The 21,319-nt window shown below is 46.5% G+C and overlaps 2 protein-coding genes across 3 annotated transcripts in view; both read left to right on the top strand.

The window, feature by feature from the left end:
* Positions 1–15,351, top strand: part of znf652 (zinc finger protein 652) — a 30,224-nt gene extending 14,873 nt beyond the window's left edge. The window contains exon 6 of the mRNA XM_077495540.1: positions 11,710–15,351. Within this exon, the coding sequence (XP_077351666.1) occupies positions 11,710–12,305 (596 nt within the window). The 3' untranslated portion in view covers positions 12,306–15,351. The remainder of the gene's footprint in view (positions 1–11,709) is intronic.
* Positions 15,352–15,514: 163 nt separating this feature from the next.
* phospho1 (phosphoethanolamine/phosphocholine phosphatase 1) lies at positions 15,515–20,853 on the top strand. Of its 2 annotated transcripts, none has more exons than XM_077495552.1 (3): positions 15,515–17,730; positions 18,076–18,129; positions 18,930–20,853. In XM_077495552.1, exon 3 carries the CDS (start codon positions 18,967–18,969, stop codon positions 19,816–19,818), a length of 852 nt encoding a protein of 283 aa, XP_077351678.1. In that variant the 5' UTR covers positions 15,515–17,730; positions 18,076–18,129; positions 18,930–18,966; the 3' UTR covers positions 19,819–20,853. The 2 variants fall into 2 exon arrangements, with proteins under 2 accessions (XP_077351678.1, XP_077351686.1); XM_077495560.1 differs by having other exon boundaries at positions 19,009–20,853.
* Positions 20,854–21,319: the final 466 nt, after the last annotated feature.

Genomic DNA, 21,319 nt, shown 5'->3' on the forward strand with positions numbered 1-21,319 from the left:
GTGTGGGATCGTATGTGAATTTGCATTTTCGCAATGGCAAAGCATTCCCTCAGCTAAATTATTTTCATGGCCTCTGATTTGGGCTTTCAATTGGGCTCACGTTTCATAGTTTCCACCGCCTTCTTTTCTCTGCTTTAGAGTTATGGTTTATTTACAGTGTTTGTGGTCCGAAGTTGGACTTTTCTTGTGCCAAATGCATTTCCCAAATTCCAAGTTGAGGTACTAAGCCAGTTGCCTTTTTGCCTTCTTCTTCTCCTGCATTTAAGTGCTGCATGTCCATCGTCTTTGGAATTCATTGGCTACTTGGATATGCAGTGTAAATCCAGCCTTAAAGACATTTGCGGTTTTTGATTAAAAGTGTGGCTTTCCACTTCTTTGTTGAATTAATTCCCGCCTTCCCCCGTTTTGCACTTCCATGATATCACACTGTTTAAATCATCTTAAGATTTGGCCTTCCAAAGTGTACCATCGCAAAGTGAACTGGATCGCTGAGTGAAAATGTGGCTTCTGCTGTCTAAAAGAGGAAGGGGGTGTGACAATGCATGTTATAGTGAGACGTCGCCCAATTGTTGTAATGAGAGGGGCCGCAGAACATGAAGGAGTGCCGTGCATATGTAATGACTAGCCGCGCACATGCTGCCGATTCCGTCCCTCTGATTTTCTCTGCCTGCTGCCTCGCCATTTTCCAAAACCAAGCTTTTGTGGTCCCAGCCTTTTTCCAGGGTTGCACTCTGCTTCTATTTGTGATGTGTAATTACACAATTCCTTTCCTGTCCCAGCTGCGTGAACAGACACACCCAGTTAAGGCCTGCAATACCGACTGCACCCATTAGAACCAACATTTTTACTTCAAGTTCCACCTCAAAAAATACTTACTTCTACAAGTGCAACCAGCATGAGCTGGCCAAATATTTCCATAACTACTTCCAGTATCTGCTCGAATGAACCACATATGTAGCTTTCGTGCATGTGCACTCCCCATGTAGACACGTCACATGTACAGAGACTTTATGACCATGCAAACAGTTCTCCCTGAGTTTGCTATGACGTGTTCTGACTCAAATGGGAAGATTCAGACTGCGCGTTCATCTTTAATGGCCACTTCGGGACGCAATTCGTGCACAGTCCAAGGTTATTTTAGTTATCGAAAACTAATGAAAAAAATAAAATTAAAAAAACATTTTGTGAACCACATAAAATAAAAAAGAAAACTAACTGAAACTACATTTTATGTTTACAAAACTAATTAAAACTAAACTAACTATAATTATAGCAAAAATGTCCTTCATTTTAGTCTTTGAGATTTAATTTAATGCATGTTGCCTTTGGGGATGATTTTGAATGTGATTTTAAGTACTGTATATTTATTAAATTGGAATAAGGACGTTTAAAAGTGTGTTACACAGAAGTGACTTCAAGCAATAGCCAATAGAAAAGCGCCTTCAGATGACGTCGCTCCGAGGCAACAATTTTGCATGCTTGACTTTTGGCACCCACGGCTTTGCTCGCCTGCTTTTTCATATAACTCAGCCGAAATGCAACGTTGGGTAAGAAATTACTTTTTTCATTTTGCCATATTGCACACATATGAGAAACTAATACTGACACTAACAAACTAAACTAAAACTGAGCATTTTTAAAATAACTAAAACTAATAGAACCACCATGAAAATTAATTATAGCTAACAAAAATAAAAACTAAAATGGAAATTCCAAAGCTATAATAACCCTGGCACAGCCCAAGTACTTAACAAATGTACTATGCTGGACTAAAGATTTTGGGTTCTGTAAAATTATGCACGGTTTGAACATTTCATTTAATTATTCTTCACCTACCATGTGTGTGGGGTGGACCACTCTTTGAGGATCACCGTATTAGCAACACACACGGATTCACGACAAATCGTTCCCACTATAATGTAACCGTTACACAAGATGGCTGCCACCTCTAATGTTCAAGCTGGTTTGTCGACGACATGGCAGATGAAGGCGTTTCAGAGAGCCCTTCAGCAGCCGGTGGAGGGACGGCCGCGTGGGCGCCAGCGGGCACATTGAATACCCGCGTGGAGGAGGTTAATGAGAGTGACTGTTCCCGCTGTTCATTTTCACGTCTCCTCAAAGTGTCAACTGTAATAGCTTCCTGCCGAGTGGGCGGCTCGGCGGCACAGACCTTCCGATGGAGGCTTATTAGCATTTAAGAAGAAGACTGCATGGGAACACGAAGTGACGCTTGATAGAAAAATAGAAGCTGTTTTTATGCAAATGTTGAGTGTCGCAATTAGGCATGTGTGGTACTGTATAACCACGGGATGTCTAGTTGGAGAATTTGGGAAATATGTCAAAGAAATAATTTCAAATTTTCATTCGAATTAAATGGATTGTATATGTAGCAAGTATTTAATACTAGGGTTGTTGCATGTTATGTAATTGGGCTGTAACAGAAGATTCCAGATCTGGCTACTGGAGGTCAGAGGCAGTACATAAAGACGACTCCAAGCTTTGATTTAGATGGCCAATGTATTAATGAAAATAAACAAATGTATTTGTAACAAGTCACAACGTGCACGATCGCAGTTAACGACAAGGTTGTTCCTCGACCCAAGAGTTCTCCCGTGAGCGCGACTGTCCGTTGAGTTATGAGTTTTTTGGATTTGTGGTTCCAATGTCCAGAGATGAAAGTTCAGGTGTGGCAGCGCTCAGTGTATGTAGGTGGGAGAAAGGAACAGGCTACAGCGCCTCCTCCCAGGCTCTGTCCTCACGTCAGGGCTTGACTTCTTAGGCTCCTGGCCTAGGTTAAAAAGCTCACCATCCGTGGGATTGGAGTCAGGGCTCCTGGCCTGAATAAATCAGACAACTCCATCACCATCATGATCAAACATGCAAATATATTACACTAGCTGTAGCAGACTCCATGACTATCAGGTCATATTTCAAACTAAAGCTATGGTGTAGACATGAATTAGCATGCTACTCACGAACACATAAGCACACAATAAACCAGATCCACAGACAATACATTCTTGCCTTGGCACAAGTTAGCATCAGCAATAGTAAAAATGTTAGTCAGTGCCGGTTGGCGCGGGTTCGCTCCTCCGCCTGGGAGACCCTATGTGGCTTACATGAAGTAAGCTTGCATGTGAATGAGTGGTTACATATATATTTAAAAAAAATAAAATAAATTCACAATGCTGGTTCCTCCGAAGGGCGATTCTATTTCGTCCCTCCTGACCGCCATGTGGCGGTGCTGTAACCAGCACGGAATTCCCCTTGTCGCGACAGCGTCATCGAGTAAGAATGACAAAATATGCCTGTCAATGGTTCCGGCTGACGTAATTCCGTGTATAAAAGGGAACGTCGCCAGAACACATCCTCTTTAACCTTTCTCGCACAGCGTTAAACGCTCCGTCTGTCGCGAGTAGCCTGTGATCTGGTTGATCGGGGCTGCGGGTGTCGACGGCTCAGTGCATTTTCTCTTTCGTGATTTGTATGGAGAGACTGGAGCTCTCCTGCGGGATTTCTCCACTTCTACCACCTCTCGGCTGTGTACAGCTTCAGCTAAGTTAACATCTTTAATGAAAGCCGTTTGGATTGCTTTGTTTTTTACTTGCGGGTTGATACGGTTGAGAGTATCCTCTCCTAGCTTGTTTTACTGGCGGTGGGAGTGTGTAGTTTTCAGGCTGACCCAACTCTCTTGTCGGGAGCACCAGCTTTGATGTTTTTGGCTAGCTAAGGTGCTGTTTATCAAGCCGACTGCTAGTTTGGGACGCCATTTAGCGACTCCTTACCCCGGGTTTACACCGGTTGCGTGTGCGGTGCGGCTGCGGTGCGGTGCGTCTTGACTGCGTGCTCCGGACGCGTCAATTTTTTGGCCAATCCACACCGGCTCCGCACAGCTGCAGTCCGGCAGCTCCGTCGCCGACCACTTCCCGCCGTGTCTCGCGTGACCGCGCGCGATCATGTGGCATTAAAAACAACAAACACACAGAAAGTCTGTGCTCAACAGAGAAGCAGAAAGAGAGGTGGACTTTTATTATTTTGTGGCTTTCTACCTCCAATATAAACCTCTCCTCGTCCATGTTCGCTGGTGTCTAAACCGTGAATGAGCACCTCGCACGTTAACTCCAGGCTCATCTACTCCCACATCACGTTTTGCTAGCATGCTTGCGAAATAGGAGCTGGGGAGTGTTTTATCTTGAAAGGTAACTGGAAATTTATTTTGAAACTGCGTCGGTCTTCCTGTCCCGCTCGATGTGTTTTGTGCTAGCTTGCCATTTGCCGGAGGCCTACCGCTGCGGCGTCCGGCAAAAATAGAAAATAGGTCTATCCTTGCGGAAGGGCTGCGGCACGCCGCAGCTAAGACGCAGTCGACACACAACGCACACGCAAGCGGTGTAAACTGCACTATTCGAATGAATGTAATCTAATTGCTTGTGTCGCCGGAACGCACCGCAACCGCATCCGGTGTAAATCCCGGGTTATTCGCTGTGTGGGCGCCCTCGCCTCACGGAGCCGATCCGCTACGCGGAGCTTCGGCACATAGACTACGTACGTGACTCTTCCATCGCGTGGGGCCGTTCCCTCCTCACGGTGTCTGCCGCCGTCGTTGCGGGGAGCTCCGTTTGATTCCGTTAGTGGCAGGGCGGGTCTCGCCTCCTATCCCAGACGAAGAAAGCAACATTTCGACGCGCACTCACTGACTGCGCGTCGAGTGGAGGCGGCCGTGGAGGACGTCGCTCGCTGTAAACACTGGAGGTTCCTTCCTGCCGGAAGAAGGACTGCTGCCTTGACGGTCGCTCTGGTGCTGACACGGCAACCGATGCTTTCGATACAGTGTTGCCTTTTACTGTGCTGAAAAGAGCTTGCCAGGGAAGGGAAGGCCTTTTCGTCTCTTCTAAATTGTGGCGCGACGCTACTCAGCGGATGGCTGGGAGCCGACACCGCCTTGATGTTTGCGGCTTGCGGCATTGGTTATCGTGCACTCTGCTAGCTTGTGCCAGCACAACCTGAGTTGTGGCCTACGTTATGTGTCAGCAACCCGTTGTTTAGATTTACGGTAGCTGAGGGTTAGTATGGTGCCCCGACACCCGCCTAGGTTGCGGTGTCGCACCCGATGCTGTTGCCTCCGTTGTGTACGGGTGTGTAGTTTGAAGACGTAGTGATATCCTCCTGCCACGATTGCAGGATTTCACCATGCGGGCTGGCGGAGACGGTACGAATGATTTCGTATCCTCTCCTAGCTTGGATTGTCTCACTATTTCGGCTTTGATGCGCTTGGCTAGCTAAGGTACCGTTGGTCATACCAACTGCTAGCTTATGACGGCACAAACGTCTACTTACGTGTCGTTAGGGCCGCTGTGTGATGCGCTTCGCCCCCGAACGGAATCGGCTGCTATCAATGCGCAGGGTTTCGCTTTATTCCGTTAACGATACGAAAATAGCAGCAGATTGACTTGACATGGCGTTGTGGAGGCGCCTTGGAGGATGAAATGGCCTGCTGTCCTAGTGGGAGCGGCGCATTTCCGCTGCTGTGGCCGCTCATTTACCGGCAGCGGCTGTTGCCGGTTACACGGCGCCTTCAGCTGGTGGCGTCGCCAGGGGCTGTCATCGGCGGGGGGGGCATTGGTTCACTGCCCCCCGCAGACCGATCAAGGCACCGGTCTGCTTCTCCTGCCCAGGCCCATCAAAGTGAAGGGCATCATCTGCCTTGATGTTGTGCGCTAGTCGGGATATTGTTTGCCATACTAATTGCAAGCTTAGGACGGCACAAACGACCACTTGCATGCATGTTTGTTTGATTGCTTTTGGGTCTCATTTTGTTCGACTTGTAAGGGAGCAAGAGAGAGGTCAGGGACCAACTCCATCTCCCACATTGGGTCTGCCGCTCGTCACACGAAGTCTGCCGCGCTCCATGCGCGGAGCTTCAGTGTCATTGTCAACTTATGGCGGCACAAACGACCACGTGCATGTTTAATTGATTGATTTGTGGTTTTGTTTTGTTTGGATTGCAAAGTGGCTGGGTGCGAGTTTAGGACCGCCTCCATCTCACATACTGGGCGGCCGCTGTCCCACACAAAGTCGGCCGCTCTCCACGCAGCTTCTGCTGCTCTCCAGACGCAGCACTGTGTCCGTTGAGGCTGAGGCTAGGTGCACCCTCCTCTGCCACACAGCGTCTGCCGCTCTCCATACGCGGCTCTTCGTCTGCATGCGCGGAACTTGTTTGTCTTGTACCATTGGTGCCGTCACCAATGGTACAAGACAAACAAGTTCCGCTGGTGGCCGCCTCTTCTCCCCCACGGAGTCGGCGGCGCTCTACATGAAGTCTACAGTTCTCCATGTGCGGATCTTCGTTTTGTTCCTCAGGGGAAGGAGCTCGGTGCAGCCTCCTCTCCCGCACGAAGTCTGCCGCTGTCAACGCAATTTCTGTCGCTGTCCGTGCGCGAAGCTTGGTTTTGTTCAGTTAGTGACGAGACTGGTTACTGCCTCCTCTCCCTCACGATGTCGGCCACTCTCTACGGGAATTCGGCTGCCTACACGGATCTGCCGCCCTCACTGCGCAGGGCTTCGTTGTGGTTTCGTGTGTGATGGGTCTGGTTGCTGCCTCCTTTCCCGCACAGAGTCTGCCGCCCTCGCTTTGCTACCGTTGGGTACGGGGCGGGTTGCCGCCTCCTCTCCCATACGACGGTAGCAGCCAGTTGACTGTGTACACTCCCTGCGCATAGATTGATGACTGCTATGGGGGACGCTGCTGGATATCAGCACTATGTCAGCCCTTCTGATCCATAGAAGGCCGCACCGACCGCTGTCTTGACTGTCGTGCAGTGATGTCGGAAGTCCGTCCTCCTCCCTCGAAGGCAGCGGATGTTGCTCCTTGTAAGGACGCACCATCCCCGGTGGAACCAGGACCCGACCACCTCGTGGACCCCGGCCCCCCTGGGGGGGCAGGGCAAACCGCATATCTGCTTCTCCTGCGGACCCTGGCCTTGTGAGTGTCAAAGGAATGTTCGGGTTGATTATCACTTTTCGTTGCAATTTTGCAACTTGGTGGCGACTGGGAGGGTGGAATAAGCTCATTGGGGTGATCAAACCCCTTCCGCTTGTCAGGCCTCTACGGGGACGTCGTTCGCGGCAGGGGTGGCCGTGCCGGATGCAACCCGCTGGTTGCCCTCCCAGGCGGACGATGTCGCCGAGGTGCTGTCTCCATTGCGATCTCAGGAACTTCTTCTCCGTTTGGTGCCGTTGGTGACGGGGCGGTTTCGTCTCCTATCCCAGACAAAGTTAGCAGCGTATCGGCGTGCACTCACCGACTGCGCAACGATTGAGAGCTGATAAGGGTACTCCGTTTGATGCCGTTGGTAACGGGGCGGTTCTCGCCTCCTGTCCCAGATGGTGTTGGCAGCGTACTGACACGCACTCACTGCGCGTCTACTGAGGGCTGCTAAGGAGTCTCCGTTTGATCCCGTTGGTGGCGGGGCGGTTCACGCCTCCTATCCCGAACAGAGGTAGCGGCATACCGGCGCCCACTCGCTGGCTGCGCGTCGATTGAGGACAGCCATGGATTCTCCATTTTTTCCCGTGGTGTGCGTCGATTGGGGGCTGCTAAGGAGTCTCCGTTTGATCCCGTCGGTGACAGGGCGGTTCGCGCCTCCTCTCCCGGACGGAGATAGCAGCATACCGACGCGCGCTCACTGGCTGCGCGCAGATTGCGGGCTGCCATGGATTCTCCATTTCATCCCATGGATGCCTATGTCTGTGGTGTTGCATACTATCGATGGAATGATTCACTGTCAGAGGGGATGGAAGTTTGCTTCCTCGTCCCGATTGTGGCTCAGTGCAAGGGGCTTCGGGGCTGGCTTTTGGATAGTCATTCTCTCCCACAGTGTTCACAGGTGTCGCGAAAGCGACTGTCGCGTGGGATGTCGTTGGACGCCACATCCTTGGATGCTCGGCCGACCTCACAGTGAGGGATGTTGTTCTGCACTTCGTCTCCCTCTTCCGGGCCGACAGGAAGCGGCCTTCTGTCCTTCTCCTGCGACGATGGGGCACACTCGGGTACCTGACGGCGTTTTTTTTTCCCCTGGCCCTGGGGTCACTGCAAGGGTGGGTGGTTTGTCTCCACCCGCCGCTGACTTGGCGTCGGCGTCTCAGAGTGTCTGGTGGCTTTACGGTTGCTCCGTGCGCCACATCATTCATCAGAATGGTGCGGCGGGAGGTGTTGAGCGACATGTGGAGTCGCTGCGGCAGGGTGGCTGTCGCTCTCTTGGCCTATGGATTCCACTCGCTGTCCCCTCTGGTTTGCTCTGCAGGAGCGGCCTCTCCCCCTCATTCGTCTGACCTTTCTGGGGGTCTGTCTGGAGTGCTGTTCGTGGCCCTTTGTTGGCCAGACCAGTTGAGGTTCACTCTCCACCGCAGTGTCTGCCCTTCCGACCCGGACTCGCCGCCCGGTTGACTGGTTCGGTGGGTTGGCAGCCCGATTCACGGCGTCTCCCCCTGTGTGTGGGTGTTGGACTGATGAGGGTCGGGACCTGTTGCTGCACTGCCGGCAGTTTGGCCGGCAATCTGTCGTACATAGGAGGCGTGCCTCTTCTACACTCAAGCAACGCCTCTTTCAATGGATCGGAGATGTGATTCGACAATCGTACAGAGCCTCTGGTCGGTCCCTTCTGACGACGATGCGCAGTCACTCCACCAGGGGTGTGTCTAGGTCTTGGGCTGCTCTGAGGGGCGTGCCCTTGGAGGACATCTGTGCGGCTGCCTCTTGGTCGTCGCCCTGCACGTTCTCAAGGTTCTGCGGCTTGGATGTCACCTCTCCTCATCCACGGGACGTGGTTCAGGGTCCTGCGGAGGCCCCGTTGGGTGGTAGTCTTTGCAGGGTCTTCGTGACATCGCTGGTATTCTGCGTTCCGTGCTGGTTACAGCACCGCCACCTGGCGGTCGGGAGGGAACAAATAGAACGAAAGTTACGAATGTAACTACGGTTCTATGAGTCCCGAACGACCGCCAGCATTGCTTGTCACTCAGAACCCTCGTGTAGGTTTGCGCGAGAAAGGTTATAGAGGATGTGTTCTGGCGACGTTCCCTTTTATACACGGGATTACGTCAGCCGGAACCATTGACAGGCATATTTTATCATTCTTACTGGATGACGCTGTCGCGACAAGGGGAATTCCGTGCTGGTTACAGCACCGCCATCTGACGGTCGTTCGGGACTCATAGAACCGTAGTTACATTCGTAACTTTAGATTTTCCGGCTGCATGACGTCATTCCCGGCGCGACTTGACAACGCGCACAGATTTCCACAGGAATGGAGTGTCAGTCAATGCACTACCGACAAGCAACAATAGGTGCGTTTCCATTACTTTCAGTTTTGCGCAAAAGGCATGTTTCGCAAAAGTAAGCTGGTAATGGAAACACCGGATTTGCGAAAAAACTCAAATATCGCAAAAACGTTTTTGCGCTCTCATGAGGTGGTATTTGAGACGTATGGAAAAAAGTATTTCGCAAAAGTGTAATGGAAACACTTTTTGCGCATTAGTAGTCATGTGACACCCGCCCGGTCACGGAGGAAAGGACTGCAACACATTTGTGTATTTTTATTAAACTTGCAATTACTATTTGTTTTGAGAATTATTAATTTCGGTTTTGTATTTTAGTTTTACATGCTGAAGTGATTTGTATTGGCTACTGCACGTCATGAGCGCAAAAGAGAGAGGTGTAATCGAGCGAGCCTCCTTCGAGAAGTTGAAGGAGAGGAGACCTTGAAATCCTGTCCTGCCGCATCTAGTTAATTTAGCAGGGTGGACGCTAGAAAACATCAGAAATTTAACAATTTGTAACTCGCCTTTTACCGAGCCTCTGCATTGGAACAACAACATTTTAAGATTACAGGAAGTAGGAAGTACGCGGCCACTCGCGTCAGAACTGCTTGCCGACTGCCGAGGGACATACACAACAACACCAACACTAACACTAAATGCTCGAAACCGCCGGATGAGGGGTGAGTGTTTTTAAAGTAATATAACTTACACCGGGGGTCCATCTACCGTAAACATCATGAGCACCTCCTACAGAACAGCGAGGTCTCGCGAGACGGGACATTCCGAGAATTGCGCCTCAGAAGCGAAACTCTCTTCAATGGAAACACCGACAATTCGAAATTGTACAATATCTTTTTTTATTTTTGCGAAAAAGGGTAATGGAAACGCACCTAATGACAACCCATTCATATGCAAGTCTATGCGTGTTGTCGAGTCGCGCCGAGAGTGATGTCATGCAGCCAACAAATTCGCCCTTCGAAGGACCCAGCCTTGTGAATTTGGACACACAGATAGTTTTGTGGGTGATTCGAAATAAAATGGCGCACCGAGACGAGAATGAGCTGACAGGTGACACTGATCCTATTTAACACAAAATAAAAAATAAAAACATTTAAAGCCAAAAATCTTGGAAATGCTAGTTTTCCTCAATAAAAAAAATTAAAGGTGTGTCTTGTTCCTTGTTTATATGTCAATGTCTAAAATAAATTATTTCAAGTAGCACACGCACATTCATTCACATCACAACTCCTTGCCCTTTTGACCGCATCAAATCCATGGTATCATTTTAATCACTGTCATGACATTTATTTTCCACATGAAGGCGCAATAGAACAAATGAAGCCTCATGATGCGTCGGCACAGGAGAGAACCAGTTGGATGGAAAGCCTCATTGCTTCATGATGCTTCAGTTTACCATCACTAGTTATTGCTAACAAGTGAGAGGAAAAGAAAAGAAAAATCAAACTCACCAGTTCAGTGGATATTATGGAACGTGGATGTTCTAAACAGGTCTCCAATGCATACAATTAGCCTGGTTCTAAAGGCATGTAAAAGAAAAAGTTTAATACCATAAAACTAAACAGTTAATTGGAAAAGTCAAAGTTCTTTTAGACTAACCTGTAGCTGCTGCTCCTTGGCTTCTCTCCCACCTAATTGAGGAGAGTGAAGCCAAGGCAGCTTATATACAGTAGTGGCTAACTGGTGATTAGTTGATTTGGAACAGGTGCTGTGTGTCATGGTGTGTTCAGGTACCGGTGGGAATGTAGGACAAACCATTACTAAGGCAAAACGTGTTTTTAACCCTGGTTACATGTAGGAATGTATAGATGGATACATCATAATTAGACAGGTATGCAAACTATTACTGAATTTTTATGTTTTTTACTTTGTGACTATAACTACTGCAATTGCAATTGGATCTAAAATTAAGTCGTCCACCCCACAATCCAGCTGAGTGATGAGTACCTTCTTCATGCATGTCAATGCCTAATCCAATACTGGAAAAAAAGTTATGTCTTGTATCGCTTTAAGTGTTTTTCAAAAGCATTTTGATCATATAGTGATTAAAAAAAAAGGGGGGGGGGAGTGATGTTTACTATGTTACCTGTTTGGTTATTGTTTTCCAAAGTAAAAACAGACGTTTGCACGTTTGCAAATGTCTTATTTTGATTAATTACAAAAGATAATCAGTCTTCTTTCATCAAGGACTACAGAAATCAGTGAACAATTACTGTCGATATGCTGAAATCAATTGTACATTAAAAAATTACTCAATTATTAAAATAGTCATCGATTAATTTGATCATCGATGACTTGTCGATTAATCGATTCATTTTGACAGCTATATTGAGCAGTCCCTCGCCACAATAATTATTTTCTTCTCCACACGCACAGGGGAGAAGCCGTTCATTTGCGAGATTTGCGGCAAGAGCTTCACCAGCCGGCCCAACATGAAGCGCCACCGGCGCACGCACACGGGCGAGAAGCCGTACCCGTGCGAGGTGTGCGGCCAGCGCTTCCGCTTCTCCAACATGCTCAAGGCGCACAAGGAGAAGTGCTTCCGGGTCAACAGCCCCTTGGTGCTGCAGCCCGGTGGCCCGACCGTGCCGGTCGGCATCTTCGCCAGCACTTTCTCCACCTCCTCCTCGTCTTCTGGTCCCGGCCCTTCCGCGGCATCCTCGCCGGCCGTCACCAGCGCGACCTCACAGGGGCTCAACCCACCCGGCGCGGCCTTGCCCCCGCGAGGCCCTTTGGGACACGCCTTCGCCCACGTTCAGCTCCACACGGCCTCCTCGCACCACCACCCCCAACCTGCAACGCCTCACCATGCCCACCACCACCACCTGCCAGTGCCCCCGGTCTCCCACCTCCCCCCTCCCCCAGCCCTTTTTAAGAGCGAGCCTCTCAACCACTGTGGGCATGAAGACAGCACTTACATGCACCACATGGCTTCTGCTGATAAGGGTTCCGGAGCCGCGCAACATCACTGAATTACCCGCGGGCAATGCCTCAGCCTCTCGTACCATCAACAACTTCTTGCATATATAGACCACTTTTTTAGCTCAACTCAGTCCTACGTTTACACCAACTGTTTGCTGCTAAAGTTAAGCTACGTTTTCACCAAGCAGGTCTCTATGCATTTTTTTAATCCATCGTCAAGTGTCCTGCACTGCCAATTTATCAGATCCCTTTCGTTGGGATACCAGGTAGGGAAAATTTGGCCATTGACAATTTTTGTCATATATAGTATGGCACACGGAGATATTTTCGCCACAGAAAACGGCGCGGATGATAAATGTATTTTTGGGCGGTGGACAATCTGAAATAAAAGAAGCGACCAATCTATTGATGACAGCCGAGTGTCTTGTGGCAGGGACGCTCTCATATGATGTCATCTCATGCCACAGTCTCCTCTCAGTTTTTGCAAAACAATAAGAAATGGAAACGAACGGGGACAAGTCACATTTTTTACTAAATTCACTTGAAAAATCAAAAACATTTGGATTGAAACCCCTTTACTACTAACACTGAGCAGTCTTGTTTGTTATAGTTTAACTATGGCCAGAGGCTAAGCTGGTCTGTATTTGTTTACAGAGCAGATGCTACAGTATGGAAGAAATTGGTTGGCCTCCGTGACTGTAAAACAAAAATACATTTACATTACCAGAGGAGGTAAAAGGTAAAAACTGGTCTTAAAAAGCAGACATGTTGGGAAATTGGCCATTTTGATATATTCTGATTGAGGCAGTATGTTAAAACAACCAAACCGTACCACGGTGAACCCAACTAATTCAAGTAGACTGTTTGGTGGAACGTAGCTGAACGATAGCGGCGCCTGCCCGTATTGTTCTCAGCATTTTCCTGGATCTGTTGTCAAAATCTTGGACCTTCTGAGCGGCGCATCACAAGGCTCTTCATGTAAGGGTGCTCCTCTGGAACACATTTGACATTTTATGTGTATTTGAAAGACTCGGACTCATCTGGACCTCCTATTTAAGACAAGCTACACAAGCTTTATAAATGGCAAGTATTCTCAAGTGGATTGCAAGTGGACTTTTTTTTTTTTTTTTTCTGCTGGAGGTCAAAAATACTCTGTGAATGTTGTTGCTGGTTTTCCCAGTCGTGCAAGAACGCAGTGCCATGGATTCCATTGTTTGTGACGGGAGGAGTTTCATTTTTATTTGATTATATATTTTTTTAGATTTCAAATGGAGCTGTTGGATCTGATGTAATGAGATTCATTGTGGTTTAATGGTGCTTTCCATTCCAGTAGACGTGATCTCTTAGCTTTGTCGTCACTGTTCAAATTTCAATAGTAATACCCCCAACCCCCTCCCCAACAGGCGGCACACTCGCGTGACCCGGAGCAGGATATGATCATTCAGAAGAAACTCAGGTTTAGCAGGATGGGAACAGTCCAACCTACTCTCCTTTTCCATACTGCCACAACGAGGGGCTGCACGCTACCCCCAGATCAAGATCCAAACCCTCCCTCTCATTCTCCATTTCTGCCACGCTGCTCTCAATGATGGGTCACCATATTAACATGCTTACTATACACACGTACACGCTTTAGCGGCAACTTTTTGGAAGGTCGTTTTGGGACCTTAGGTACCTCACGGGCTCATTTTTAGCCCGTTGAATGTTGCCTCCACAGAAAGACGCGCAAATGTTTTTGCTTCTTGTTTTGGTCACTCTGCGCTGGACAAAATGGCAGCCATGTTGAGGCTTCCCGTTTCTTTTACGCGATCAAGTCGGTCACAAGCGGTTACATTGGTAACAAAATGTATCAACCGATGGTGAATGTCGTTTCCGTTAAAAGATGTAGAGCTTTGACTGTTATCCGACATACAGGACTTCCCATATGGATGACAAAAAGGTTTGTTAGTTGTCACGCTATCAATTGGAGGTGGGAATAGTTACAAGCAAGTGTGGGAAAATAAAAATCATTTTTTTGAACATGATCATGGCCACTAAAAACGTCATGGCTCTATTAAGTTTTGTGTAAATTGGTTGGGTTTTTGTTGCACAACCAAATTTAAGTGTGGTTTACAGTGTCAAAATGGTGGCCCTTTTGCGCTGTACTGTTTATTTTGGAACAAGTTTGTTTTATACCGCCAGTGAGCTTGTATTTGGGCAGACAGTAGCATTAATGACTCACCATCTTTCTACAGTATTCAGCCTGAAGTGGTAAAACAGCGTCATTTTCGGCATCCCCCGTCTGATGAATTGTTTGTGTGGCTCTTCCTTCCATTTCATTATCAGCTCATCATCCAGTTGCAATACGGCTCTTTGTCTTATCTGATGCGTTTTTTTTCTCTTTTTGCGTGTATTCTCTGCACTTTAGCACTGCGTGGGCGAGGCGCAGGGAAGCGGTGATTGTATTGTGGAACAGACCGCGGAAATGGTTGGGTTTTTTGGGTTTTTTTTTCCTACTTGTGATGTGAGGGAAGGAGGAGAACGGTGGGTGTTGTGGTTGGGACCATAGCAAAAAAAAAAAAAAAAAAAAAGATTTCTGTACTCAAAATTGCTTGTTTGCTTTAAAAAAGAAAAAAAAGAAAAAAAAAAAGGTGTCTATGCTTTGCTGACCGCACACATTGCCATCCAAGCTTTGTCCGTTCTACAATTTGTCATGTTTTTGCTAAGATGGCCGGATGATGATGATGATGATGATGATGATGATGATGATACTCCTCTCTTTGCTGCATATAATGCACTTTCTACTACTAAAACTCTTGGCTAGTTGCGAAAATAATAACGTATATTCTAAGATGTTTTAAAAAGAAAAATCATTATACTTTGCTCCCCTCATCACCCTTTGTATTTCTAACCACTTACTGTAGCATTATTGTGTATTTTATTATTGTTGTATATGGTACAAAATGTGCAGCTTTATAATGTCCTGGTTTGTCTTTATTTTTGTATGTTCTCTGGAGATTTGAGGAACTTGGAAAGAGGAGTTGGGCCTTTTTTTTGTTTTTTTTGATAATGTACATTTACTGACTGCTAACTTTAAGTAAAAACAAGTAGCCACAAGTAGCCACGAGTGTGACTCTCTGTCCGGTTGCCTGGCAACAGTCCACAAACAAAACAAAAGCCAACACGAGAGCATGTGGAAGTACGCCAGATGTCGATCTTATCTCAAACACTGTCAACACTTTTGTGGGTGAACGGGTGCGCTTACTGGTCGCACGTGAAGCCTCAAGGTTTAATCGGCTGTTTGTTTATTCTGTTTTTTGTAGATAACCAGTACGAAGGAGCTGGTATCGTGTTCAGGAGCATTGACCTTGAGCAAATGATCAAATATTATTGCATTAGTGAAAAGAAGCTTGCTATTAAATGAGCCTCGACTGGATCATTTCCTGCCGAATGATGAAGCAACATAAAAATTAAAGCTCCCTAAAACTAATTCATTATGAACTGGCCTTTACACCCTTATATATATATATATATATGAAGGGAAAACCTGTGAAATGATTAGTGAATTTGCCAATGTATATCCCAATTGCCTCCTTTTAAGCTAAATTGTCCGATTTTCCCATTTGTTTTTTTAATTATTTGGTGTGTTCATATGTTGAAGGGTTGCGTTACATGTGTACTGTCTGCACCGTTGTGTGTTTGTGTTATAACTTGTGTTTATTGTTTTGTTGTGTATTTTGTGTGTTTGTGCGTGTGACTTACACAGCAGGTGCTCAGTGGAGGTACACGTTACAGCGGCGGGGGAGTCCAAGTGAGCCGGGTGGGTCTGTAGAGCCGTGATTCACCGCCGGCGTGTAGGCGGTCGGCTAGCGAGGTTGGGAGATAATAACACGCTGTGGAACATCTCCTCCTTTCCCCTTTTGGCTCAGTACGATGCAGTGAACCATCTGCAAGTTGTCCAGTTGCGTTGCTGTAATGGTTGTGAATTGATGAAGCGACACACTTTGGAGGAAAAGTTGCTGGTTCATAAATTGATGCACATTAACATCATCCTGTTGGGAGTGGAACTCGCTAAATGGTTTTGGGTGCCAGTGTAGCATCATATATCAACAATATTTTACTGTAGTTCGTACCCAGGAGTATGTTTTAGGTTATTTCCTTTCATACTGGGTATATTCTTGTCTCGTGTAGTTTTGGAGTATACAGCACAGGTGTATTCTGGACTAGTCTACTTCATGAAATGAACTGTAAATCAAAATATCAGCTTTCTTCTTGGTGGTCCAGTCTAGCTTTCTAGTCTCGTACTTTCTTTTGAGCAGACCACTCCAGTTCTTACTTGAATGCAAACTTGAAAGTATAATCTAGTCCAGCTATTTCTTTGAAGCACACAAGATCAGCCCAGTCTTACACAGTTCAGTTTCAACCCTTCTTTAAAGCACTTTTAGCCAATGTAGTTCAGTCTCGTAGGCCAATCCAATTATCATTCTTATAATGAGTAGACCAGTTTAGTCTACGCCAGTCAAATTCCAATTCAACATTCTAGTCTAGATCTAAGCAAACTTGACCCATCAACTATCCATCTTCTTGACAGCTAGTCGCGGGGGGTACTGGCGCCCATCTCAGCTGGCACTGGGCAGTAGGCGGGGGACACCCTGGACTGGTTGCCAGCCAATCGCAGGGCACACAGAGACCAACAACCATCCAGGGACAATTCCAATTAACCTGCCATGCATGTCTTTGGAATGTGGGGGGAGACCGGAGTACCCGGAGAAGACCCACGCGGGCACGGGGAGAACATGCAAACTCCACCCAGGAATGGCCGAAGCCTGGACTCGAACCCGAGTCCGCAGAACTGGGAGGCGGACGTGCTAAACACTCGTTCACCGTGCCGCCCAACTTGACCCATCAGATACTCTCAAATGGAGTAGGCCAGTCTTTTGCAATCCCGCATAAAGGTTAAGTCTAGTTATTTTATTTAAAGCATGCAGACTAGACCAGTATAGGCAAATCCAGTTCTTACTCTATAGTCTCGTCCAGTCCAAAGTAGTCAAGTTCTCACTATAAAGCATAAACCAGTCTATTCTAGTTCTTACACTAAAGTAGCCTACACTAAACCAGCCTTGATCACCTCAACTCAGCCTTAAATCCAGTTCAGTTAGCAGTCTAGTCTAGATATTATTTTAAAGCTGAGTAGGCCAGTTCAATCTAGTAGGCTAGTGCAGACCAATTTAGTGCAGTCCAGTCTAGTTTTAGTAATCTAGCAGTGAAGTCCAGTTCGTCTTACTATAGCAGACTACTTTTCCTCCCTTTTCCACTGCACGTGAACGCGCACCGCAGCTCCCATCATTAAATGGGCGGGCATTCTCGGCACTGTGTGCACAGGGCGGTGCATTCGGGTGTCACATAAAAACCAACGTAACTCGCCGCATTCCTCTCAGTGCGACAGGACCGACCCTTTAGACGACCGAAGAGTGCTGGGCCACATCAGTGACACAAGTACGTATTTTTGTTTTTAAATGCACGTTACACTCCATCGGTAAAGACTGCTACATAAAGAGCGCCCGCCTCGCTTCTGTTGATATTTTCCTCAGGAATTTAAGTCAATCATTTCACATTACTTGGAGAGCGATTTTGCACACTTGTGATTGTGTTTGCTACATTTAATTTTAATAATGGCAAATCATAAAAGAAGTATGTTCGAGTGTTGTTTTTTTCTGCGTCACTTTCATTGACAACCACTTGTTTTATTGTGATTTTATTTTCATCATATGGTCTCTGTGGTGTCGTGCAACGTCTATGCCCTCTTCCTTATAGTGCATATATTTTCTATCAAAATTACAGGTGCACATCACGAACAGATCGACGGCCGACCACGTCACAGAGCTACTCTATACTGTGAGTATATAAATAATAATAATTACATTTTATAATAATGGTGTCGTTAGACACACCTTCGTGCACAATGTAATTGGATTCTTAAAAAATATGTTATCATAGAGGTAATACTGTAATCGACACGCGTGACCTAATTAGATGCAGGTTAATTAATGATGCATTACACTGCCCTCTAGTGGTCGAGAGGAAGCGCAGTGAATGCATGGCATGATGCACAAACTTTTCATTCTGTTTGATTATGCTGTGTTTTTAGAAAGTAAAATACAGTAGAGAGCTATTTTTCACATAAAATAAATGTACAAAAAAGGTTTTTAAGCAGGCTGGATATCGGCTACTTTTTGTTGAAATCTTGTTTGGTGGTGTGCAATGAGATTTGATTTATTTTTATTTTTTTTAATGTAAAATATATACCGTGGCTCAATAAAGATAGAGAAACACACGGTTTTAAGATATGGTGCAAGCGTACCTAATAAAGGGGCAATGGTATATACAGTTGACCCCCACAAACTCAAGGTCGGCACACGTGAATTCATAATTTTATTTAATTAATTTATTTTTTCCAGTTTTTCTTTAAATATCTTAGTTTTTATACAAATTAACTTTTCTTTGATCATCACTTTTGCTAATCAATGACTTAAAGCGCTTTATAAATAAAGTTGAGTTGAGTTGTTTTTTTTGTGTTTGTTTTTTGGTCATTGTGCTATATTTTTGGCCGTCTATTATTGTGGGTTTTCACTATTTGTGGTCTGGCGCTGTAGAAATTAAAATTGTATTTGAATAATAATGTCTTCCCTCGGTAGCCTCCGCGTGGGATGCAGTAAAGGAGGTGTGACCGTCATGGGGGACTCGTTCTTCAATTGCTGTTATCTCCCACCCCAGCCCCCAGGCGAGGAGGATCCCCCCGGCTCCCAAACCCGCGGCGACAGCAGGATGGCCTCTCGCATCTCCCCAGACAAGCGCTTCCTCATCTTCTTTGACTTTGATGAGACCATCGTGGACGAGACCAGCGACGACATGGTGGTGCAGACGGCGCCCGGCCAACATCTGCCCGGCTGGCTGAAGGACACGTACCAACCGGGCCGCTATAACGAGTACATGCAACGGGTGCTGGCTTACTTGGCCGAGCAGGGCATCACCGAGAGCGACATCCGCGGCGTCATGGAGAAGCTGCCCGCCACCCCGGGCATGCTGGCGCTGCTCCAATTCCTGCGCAACCGTCCGCCGCACGACTTCGAGGTGGTCCTGGTGTCGGACGCCAACACCTTCTTCATCGAGTCCTGGCTGAGGCGAGCCGGCGCCCGCTCCCTCTTCCATCGCATCTTCTCCAACCCGGCCACCTTCAACAGGGACGGGCGGCTGGTGCTGAGGCCCTTCCACGCCCACGACTGCCCGCGTTGTCCCGAGAACATGTGCAAGCAGGCGCTGGTCCGCGAGTACGTCACGCGTCGGGTCCAGGAGAGGGGGCGACCCTACCAGAGGGTCTTCTACGTGGGCGACGGCGCCAACGACTTCTGCCCGGCGCTCGCCATGGGGCCCCGGGACGTGGCCTTCCCGCGCCGAGACTTCCCCATGCACCGCCTCATCACCGAGACGCACGAGGCCATGCCGGGGGAGTTCAAGGCTGTGACGGTGCCCTGGACCTCCGCTGAGGAAGTGGTCCAACGCCTCAGGAAGCTTGTGGCCGAGTAGAGTAATCGAATCAGTATTCATCGTTCGAATTGATTGCACTACTTGAGTGCACTACTTTGGCGCAATCAGCAGAGGTGCTATTGAGTCAGTCTTAACTAGTTTGCCCTCCGAAGAAGAAGAACATAATGCCCGGTACTGGAACTTTTAATTTACCTGAATGCCCATTCCTACTAGACATTTACTTGAACATTTTCAAGCACATTAGTCAGAAAATGATACAAGATAATAGTATTAAAAATCAAATACACATTTAATAAATATACATTATTTTCGACAAGTTTTACATAAGGATGTAATTGAATGCCTAGCTTTAATAAATATACAGACCGCAAAATACTCAATGCAAAGTGCGTTTCAGGAAATATAAAAAAAAAAAAAAAAAAAAAAAAAAAACATATTAGTTACTAGTCATGTACTCAAATGTCCATTCCTAAAATATACAAGTACATGTGCAAAGTTCATTTCAAATCACTTTTGAATAAAGTAAAACACAATGACTCAAATAAAACAAAACAACATTACAATGAGCCCCAATGTGTGGATGAGAATGACAACTACGTTTAAAAGTAAAATAAATTGCAATATAAAGTTTAATATATAATTATTTAAGACATTAGAATTAAAGTTATTTAATAAAACACATTCAAAAATGATTATTGGTAATATTTCTCAATTTTTTGTCCCCGTGGCCCACTCAGAACAGATCTCCGGCCTACCACAATCAACATTGAAGGCAATATACCATTTGATTGGCTTTTTGTGTGTTTCACCACCATGTGCCTGTATTATTTGGCCTTAATGGGGCAGGGGCACCTAAGACTTGCCCATCTGTAACCAATGTAATGCTTTTCAACTCGTATATCGTATCTGATATCTGATGTTAAATGTTTGTATTGTCATTTCTGCACTTTCCCATTCATGTCTTTTTATCATACCATATCATATGCTTTGGCCATGGATGTCTGCAGTAATCTTTTACCAAGGTGCTTCTTTCTGTTTGTTGTTGTTTAAACTATATATATACATATATATATATATATATATATATATATATATATATATATATATATATATATATATATATATATATATATATATCTCCTCCCACATTCCAAAGACATGCATGGCAGGTTAATTGGGCGCTCCGAATTGTCCCTAGGTGTGCGTGTGAGTGTGGATGGTTGTTCGTCTCTGTGTGCCCTGCGATTGGTTGGCAACCAGTCCAGGGTGTCCCCCGCCTACTGCCCAGAGCCAGCTGAGATAGGCTCCAGCACCCCCCGCGACCCTTGTGAGGAATAAGCGGTCAAGAAAATGGATGGATGGATGGATGGATATATATATGTATATATATATAATATATATCTATTTTTTATTAAACTCATTCACTGCCAGCCAGCCATTTTATAAAATTTTCAGCACCCACACGATATTATGTTCAGTAATTAGACTATATATAAACCAAATCTGCCAAATGACAGAATAGTCTCTCCTTTCTGCCTTC

This window comes from Festucalex cinctus, chromosome 1 (assembly GCF_051991245.1).
Source record: "Festucalex cinctus isolate MCC-2025b chromosome 1, RoL_Fcin_1.0, whole genome shotgun sequence".
Taxonomy (NCBI): Eukaryota; Metazoa; Chordata; class Actinopteri; order Syngnathiformes; family Syngnathidae; genus Festucalex; species Festucalex cinctus.